The 7,448-nt window shown below is 41.0% G+C and overlaps 1 protein-coding gene across 1 annotated transcript; it reads left to right on the top strand.

Annotated features, from left to right (window-relative positions):
- Nucleotides 1–10: 10 nt before the first annotated feature.
- ALDH5A1 (aldehyde dehydrogenase 5 family, member A1) lies at nt 11–6,539 on the top strand (the record flags this gene model as incomplete). Its single annotated transcript, XM_010079078.1, has 9 exons — nt 11–100; nt 887–1,057; nt 1,354–1,470; nt 1,901–2,044; nt 2,861–3,004; nt 4,475–4,633; nt 5,614–5,783; nt 6,029–6,087; nt 6,260–6,539. Coding segments are annotated over 9 exons (1,260 nt in total), but the record flags the coding sequence as incomplete, so codon positions are not given.
- Nucleotides 6,540–7,448: the final 909 nt, after the last annotated feature.

A 7,448-nucleotide genomic window follows, 5' to 3' on the forward strand; every position in this document is an offset into this window, starting at 1 on the left:
CCTTTTCTCTCCTCAGGAGAGGAGTGTGCGGCTCCGCAGATGGTACGAGCTGATGATGGAGAACAAGGAGGAGCTGGCGAGGATCATAACGGCCGAGAACGTGAGTACGGCGGCGGGGGTCCCGGAGGTTGGGGGCTGTGCGGCCTTCAGCCTTGTCAGGAGTGTGACAGCGGGATGACAGGAGTACCTCAGAATCCAGCAGAAACCAGACCCTCGTTTTGCTTTATGGTGTGCAAAAGCATACATCAGCTTAACCCTAGTCTTAATGGCAGAAATGTTTGTGTTTGATCAGTTTAATTGACTCGGAAAAGATCGCAGTAGTGTTAAAGCAAGTCTGCAAGCTGGATTCACTTGGTGTGTTTTGGTTTGGGTCAGAGCAGCACACAGACCGGTGTCCTTTTGGACAAAACCCTGCTGGGAGATACCTCAGCAGCTCCTCTGGGGTGTCCCAGCAGCTAATGGTCATTCAGTCCATGGGACCAGATCTGGAGGTATTAAAAAGTCATATTCCTCCCCCTCCCCCTCCCCAAATGTCCCTGTCATAAATTTGTAACTGTTTTGCCATGATTTGCATCTTCAGAATAGTAATAGCAGCTAACTGCACAGTTTGTTAATAAACACATCCTACATTTGCTACTCCAGCTCCTTATCTTGGGCAGGTATGAGTCCAGGCACAACATACAAAATGTTGACTATACAATGACTGTATATTGAAACGGCATAACTATTGCTGCTGCAATCATATAATTCTTTTTGGAGACCACAGTCTGTGTGATAGGGGATTATAAAGTACTCTGGAAAGAACAGGGACTCTGAAATGACTTGATTTGGTATTATTGCTTCACTCTGCCGCTTACAGTGTGTCTTCAATCTGATTTAATCAAAGGGGAAGCCTCTGAAAGAAGCACAGGGTGAAATCCTGTATTCTGCCTCATTTCTGGAGTGGTTTGCGGAAGAAGCTCGCAGGGTTTATGGTGATGTCATTCCAGCATCTGCAAAAGACAGAAGAATCCTGGTGCTGAAGCAGCCAGTAGGAGTGGCAGCCATTATAACTCCCGTAAGCATAGCTGAGCTTTTCAAATGAGGTGAAGGTTTTCAGCTCAGCCCACAGTGTGGGCCTGTGGCCTTACGGCTCCTCCAGCCCCGGCAAACACCCTTGTGAAGTTTCATTTCTGCCTTGTGCTCGCTTCTCCCTGGATTGGCAGTGCTTCTTTGTAATGTTCACTTAGGACAAAGCATATCATGCAGGTCTGTTTAGATTATCACATAATTACAGAAAATGTCAGCTATTTCTGCAAAAACAGGAGGCAAAATTTTCCCAAGTTTGACTGTACTTTTTTTCTCTCATCCTAGTGGAACTTCCCCAGTGCTATGATTACCCGGAAGGTTGGTGCAGCTCTGGCAGCTGGCTGTACAGTGGTAGTGAAACCTGCAGAGGACACACCTTTGTCAGCGTTGGCTCTTGGGGAGGTGAGCTTTTATGCTAAGCCTGACCTTAGCAGTGGGCTGAAGCTGTGAATGGGGAATCAGGTGGGCTTTGGAGATAACTCTGGCCAACTTTATACATGAAGGAAGGACAAGTTGGCTGAATTGATCCACAGGTTTTAGTTCAGTAAGAATCTTTGAAAGTTGTCTCTAATGTGGTCTAAAGTATCAAAGAGGACCTGGCCATTGAGCTACACAAAACCTTTTTATATCTTTCCTTTGGTTACTTTGAATGGCATCCAGCTTAAACTGGAGTGAAGCGGCTCTCTTGACACCGTGGTGTCTGTTGTGCTGTGCATTTTCAGCTCCCATCGATTTAAAGGCTGGTTTATTCAAAACAATGCACAGACATTAAGTGACTATTCCTCTTACAAAATGCACTGATAATGCAAATTCTGTATTTCTTCTGTTGCAGCTTGCAAACCAGGCTGGAATTCCAGCGGGAGTGTATAATGTTGTTCCTTGTTCCAGACAACAGACATCAGCTGTAGGGGAGGTTCTGTGCACTGATCCCTTGGTAGCCAAAATATCTTTTACTGGCTCTACAGCAACAGGAAAGGTACGTAAGTGCACAGAATATCCTTGAAGATTATTACTATGGTTACACTGGAAAGGTAGGGGGAGAGTGTGTGCCTTTATACAGAGCCACCGCCTTCTCTGGCTGCTATATGCAAATTGTCCAAATAATTGTGTACTTCTCGAGGTACTGCCTATTGTATCAGTCCTTCACAGAAGGATGCCTGTGTGCAAGTTCTAGATAACTGCCCTTTATTAAATTATGTGAACAGTTCTGTACAAGATATGCGTTTCATATCATAGGGTGACAACATACTAATGAGAACACTGAAATTGAGTTTCAAAGGTACTATTCAGGAATCTCTCCTATCAACCTTAGTCAATAAGCAATCTTGTCACCACCTCTAATGAAGTCAGTAGAACTGCAGAGTATGGCTAGAAGATGATGGAATTCTATGGGATGGCTATATACAGAATGAGAAAAAGTCTGCTATCAAGGCAAATCTTAATCCTAAATTCTGACAGATCTTGGAAAAATTTTGTAAGAGTAGTCAAGATTTTTATAACCAAAGAAGAAAAGAACAAGCAAAAAAGAATGACAGTATTGGTGTATAAAAGCCTGACCTGAAGTTGATGAAAATCCTTCTCTTTGTTATTTCTTGGCCACAATTTGATCTCTAAAGATTTTAATGAAGGAAATCAGTCCTTGCTTTTGTCATAGGAGAAAACAGATGGTCTAGCATTATAGAGAAGATACAGATTAATTCCCTGACAGAGTTTTTCACTGCCTTCCATCTGTGGTTCCACAGTTCACATCTGGTAGAGGAACAGATTTCTGTGTCTCCTCTGTTGCCTGCAGATATTGCTGAAACATGCAGCTGGCACTGTGAAGCGAGTTTCCATGGAGCTTGGGGGACATGCTCCTTTTATAGTGTTTGACAGCGCCAACATCGACCGTGCTGTTGCAGGAGCCCTTGCTTCTAAGTACAGAAACTCAGGGCAGGTAAGAGTAACCTTTTTGTCCTTGTTTCTGGAAAGAGAGCTGTACATATAGTTTAAGCTGTAAATAAGCTATTTTATGCAAAAGGAAAGCACAGAACACTTCATTGTGAAGAGAAAGACGCTGTAGTCACACATGGCTCTGGGCACTCAAGCCAGTTACCAGCGAGTCTGAATAACAACACTGTAAAATCCAACGCACTTTCACAACATCCACGGCAGTCAATAGTATCACTGAGAAAGAAGATGTTCACTAGGACCCCTCGCAGGAGTGTGAGAAATGATAAAGGCATTTTGTCATACGCTTTGTTAGCATTAAATTCATTGGAGAACTGGAGCTGTGAAAAGACACCATCTTGCCTCAGTTCTCAGGATTATGTTTTATAACAAGTGCCTAGCTGTTTCTTAAAATAAGGGCTTCAAGTCTCATGATAAATGTTTCTATGTGTAAGATTGTGTGTTCAATTCAAGTATTCTTCTGTGTTTTGAAAACACCCAGCAGGAGTTAAGGGGATTGAAATCCGTTGAGACACACATGGCTAGATTTTAACACGAGTAGCGTAAAAAAAGTGATAGACAGGCTTCAGGTGTACATTGCTTCAAGTGTATTTTACTTTGAGTAAAGCATTTTTTAAGAGCATCACTTTCCAGAGCAGTCAGCTGAGCTGGGCTGTGTGGAGACTGTTTGAGCCTTACGCGTATTACCTCTACATGTGAACACGAAGGTGATGAACTCCAACTTTAGAAAAGCAGCAAGTTTTCTGTGGGATTGGGAGTTAATTTAGTTGGGAAAAAATGTTGCTTGAATAGCTCAACAAAACATAAGACTAGTCTTGGGAAGAAAAAACGGAACCAAAATAGACTGGAATGTGGACAAGGACCACTGAGTGATCAGACACAGACCACACAAGATCTAACACCTGCTGCTGCATAAAAGGATAAAGCAGGTGTTACTTTTGAGAGACTGTAGCAATCAAACTAGGATGCAGTCAGAGCAAAGGGGTAGCACAAATACGTAGGCCACTGAAAGCACTTACGAACAAATTCCAGGAAGAAAGCAAACTCAATTAATGAAGGAGTTAGAAGAAAAGACCCCACACCACCAAATATGAAGTTCTGCTGCTCAGTCCAGCATTCTGTAATTAGAAGGTGTTTCTTGCAGCTTCTGTACCTTGGTTGATCTGTATATGAGAGTCCATAAAACTCACAAAACCTTATCTCAGTGTAAGCAACTTAAATTTAACAGTGTGGTATATTTCACACACATACTGAGAGCTTGTTGAAATTGTATTTGTAAAGTGAGAAGGGCGATGAAAGAAGTGGCAAAGCTAGGTAACAGCTTAGGATGATGGAGAAGAGACAGATTGATCACTGTAGTAACCTGGTACTGTGCATGAGGGCCAGAATGAATTAATGGGTGGATTAAATACAATATAAACTACTGTTTGTTTTTTCTTTTCATGTTTGTTTTCAGACTTGTGTTTGCACAAACCGTTTTCTGGTGCAAAAGGGAATCCATGACAAATTTGTGGAAAAGTTTGCTAAAGCTATAGAGAGAGAACTACACGTCGGAAGTGGATTTGATGCAAAAACAACCCAAGGGCCGCTAATTAATGAAAAGGCAGTGGAGAAGGTATAAATAACAGATTTCATTTTAAACATCTTAATTTCCTCTCTGTGATCCATAAAGTAACGATGTTCTGATAACTTGCAACCTTACTTACATGCATGGTTTGGGTCTTCTGTTTTGGATTACTCATGACTTCAGGAAATTTATTTTTTAATTGCAGTAAGGCACATTTTCTATAATATTTCACCCTTCCTAACGTTAAAGATTATTAAATTATGTGGTTCATTCTTTCTAAGATACTGTGGCTCAGCTATATGCAGGCTTGGTTTGAATCCCATTATACTTGAATGCTGCCAGATTCCTTCTGTTTATAAAATAACAGAATATGAAAATACTCAGTTATTTGGGAGACAAAGGATACAGTACTTTGATTTCTTTCTTTCATGCCTTCCCTTTGTGCATTGCAAAAGTATAGAGTGTGTGTGTATAATACACATCTATATACACCACGAAGCGAGCACTGTCCACTTAATTGCCTTTCTGTCATTGCACAGGACAATATTCTAGGCGGAGACTGCTACTTTAGTTTTTGCATTACTTACTTGTCTTTGGATGAATTGTAGATGGAGGGGGTGGAAAATGTTCTTGCCAGTACCATCTTGAAAGTTGTCTGTTTCTCTTTAAATGACAGTCATGTACTTCTGTTTTCATAGTGCTTGATCACAGGTAGCAGCTGTACTTATTAGTCCTACAAAGACTTTCTCCTGTTAGATGTCATCCTCTCGTTTCAACAGAAAAGCCAAATCTTTAATATCTGTGAGAGTGGGGCCATAGCTGTAATTTATCCCTTTGAAGTTACGTCAGACTGGGAGAAATAAAAATTCAAGAGAAATTTTAACTAACATCGCAAATGGTCTTCTACAAAGTGTAAACCTCTCTTCAAAATCTTGTATTTAATACTGGAGAGTATTATCTTTAGTGGAAAGTATACTATCGCACATTCCTAAATGCTGACTTTGAGATTTTTGTTTTACATACCTCAGGTAGAGAGACACATTAATGATGCAGTTTCGCAAGGAGCATCTATTGTGACTGGAGGGAAACGACACAGCTTGGGGAAGAATTTCTTTGAGCCAACATTACTTAGTAATGTTACAACAAAAATGCTTTGCACCCAAGAGGAGACATTTGGCCCTTTAGCACCAGTTATCAAGTAAGATTATTCATTTTCCAGGTTAAAAATAGCAATTAAAAAAACAATGAAAGATAATTTTGAATAAATAAGATCTGAGTGACAGTTTGCCAAAAGATATTTCTGTATTTCTAAAATACACTTTTGGAAAAAAAAAAAAAAGCATCTTGACTTTTTTATTTGTTAAGGCTGCTTCTTGTGAGTAAGTCAGCAAGATGGTAGATGAACTGCAGGCCTCATTTGGATTTTTCTCTTTATATTGACAGATTTAAGACTGAAGCAGAAGCCATTGCTATAGCAAATGCAAGTAATGTGGGTTTAGCAGGTATGCCTCTCTGTCAGATAAATGTATTTCTGTGCTTTTAAGAGCTTTAGTGTTATGGGGTGATGATTTTCAATGGAATGGCAGTCGTATCAGTAAGTCTCTTTTTCACAGTCTTATGCAGTTGTTCTTCCTGATTTTAATTTTCATTCCTGTATCTCTGTCTGCACTGCAGGATATTTCTACTCCCAAGATCCAGCTCAGATCTGGAGAGTTGCAGAACAGCTGGAAGTTGGAATGGTTGGTGTTAATGAAGGCATAGTCTCCTCAGTGGAGAGTCCTTTTGGTGGGGTAAAACAGTCTGGCTTAGGGCGAGAAGGTTCAAAATATGGCATTGATGAGTACTTAGAAATAAAATATGTCTGCTTGGGAGGCTTATAAAAATCCTCCAGAAGTACAATCTCAACAGCTTGGAAAAGAGTGCAGTAGTTTTAATAGGCTTTTTGAACCAGAAATATGTATAAGTGCAACTTCTACCTTCTTTAAAACTAAGTAACCCTATTCTGTATGTGTAGAGATATTGACAGTATTCTGTGCTGCCATATGTTTTTACATGGTGTTTATTTATACATTCAGTTTTTCAGCAGTGTGATCACAATGTCTGTCACTTTCAGTAAGGAGGAGGGAAGAATGCACATTTATTACTCTTGGATGACACCTGTGTAATGGGGAAGACTTGGAGAGTTGAGCATAATGAAAATAGATCATAACCTGTGGTGGGGAAAACTAGACCGCCACTGCTGCCTCTAACGTTTCAGTGTGGATGTGGGAGGCTTTGGGGATGGCAGTCTCCCTTTAGTGTAAATACTCACATTTTCTAAGGTGGTTGCGTGACCTTCCTTTAGAAGCAGGCGCCTTTTTTTTTTTTTTTTAATTGTGGGAGAATTTGATGCTTACAAACGGAGTTGCTTTTAGCTACAGCAAGGCATCCATGCAAACAGACAGTTTTCAGTGCACGTTAATGCTGGCTGCAGAGCTGCCACCTGTTCAGCTGTCAGCTTCTGAGCAAAGAGCTGTAATTTCTGCTTAACAGCTTGCACACCCAGCATCACCTTAGCCCTTGCTTGATGTTTGTGAGCCCCCGCAGTCCTGGGAACAGGACAGGGCAGGACAAGGAGCTTAGTAACTAGCAGGAGGAAGCTGCGATGCTTACTTGCAGGATTATAAGGGCTGTGTGAAGAAGGCACGGGTGACAACATGATGATAAACTCCCTTCCATGAAAATAATGTGACTCTCCTTGGTTAGAAATTCAGTTGCTGCTGTAAATGTTGCTCAATGTCTAAGAGAACATGAGTAGATAGATGGTTCTGTTCCTGTGGGCTTTGTGCCTTGGATAGATTTGTGGTTACACAGGTGAATGTCC

This window comes from Pterocles gutturalis, unplaced genomic scaffold (assembly GCF_000699245.1).
Source record: "Pterocles gutturalis isolate BGI_N339 unplaced genomic scaffold, ASM69924v1 scaffold33508, whole genome shotgun sequence".
In the NCBI taxonomy this organism is placed as follows: Eukaryota; Metazoa; Chordata; class Aves; order Pterocliformes; family Pteroclidae; genus Pterocles; species Pterocles gutturalis.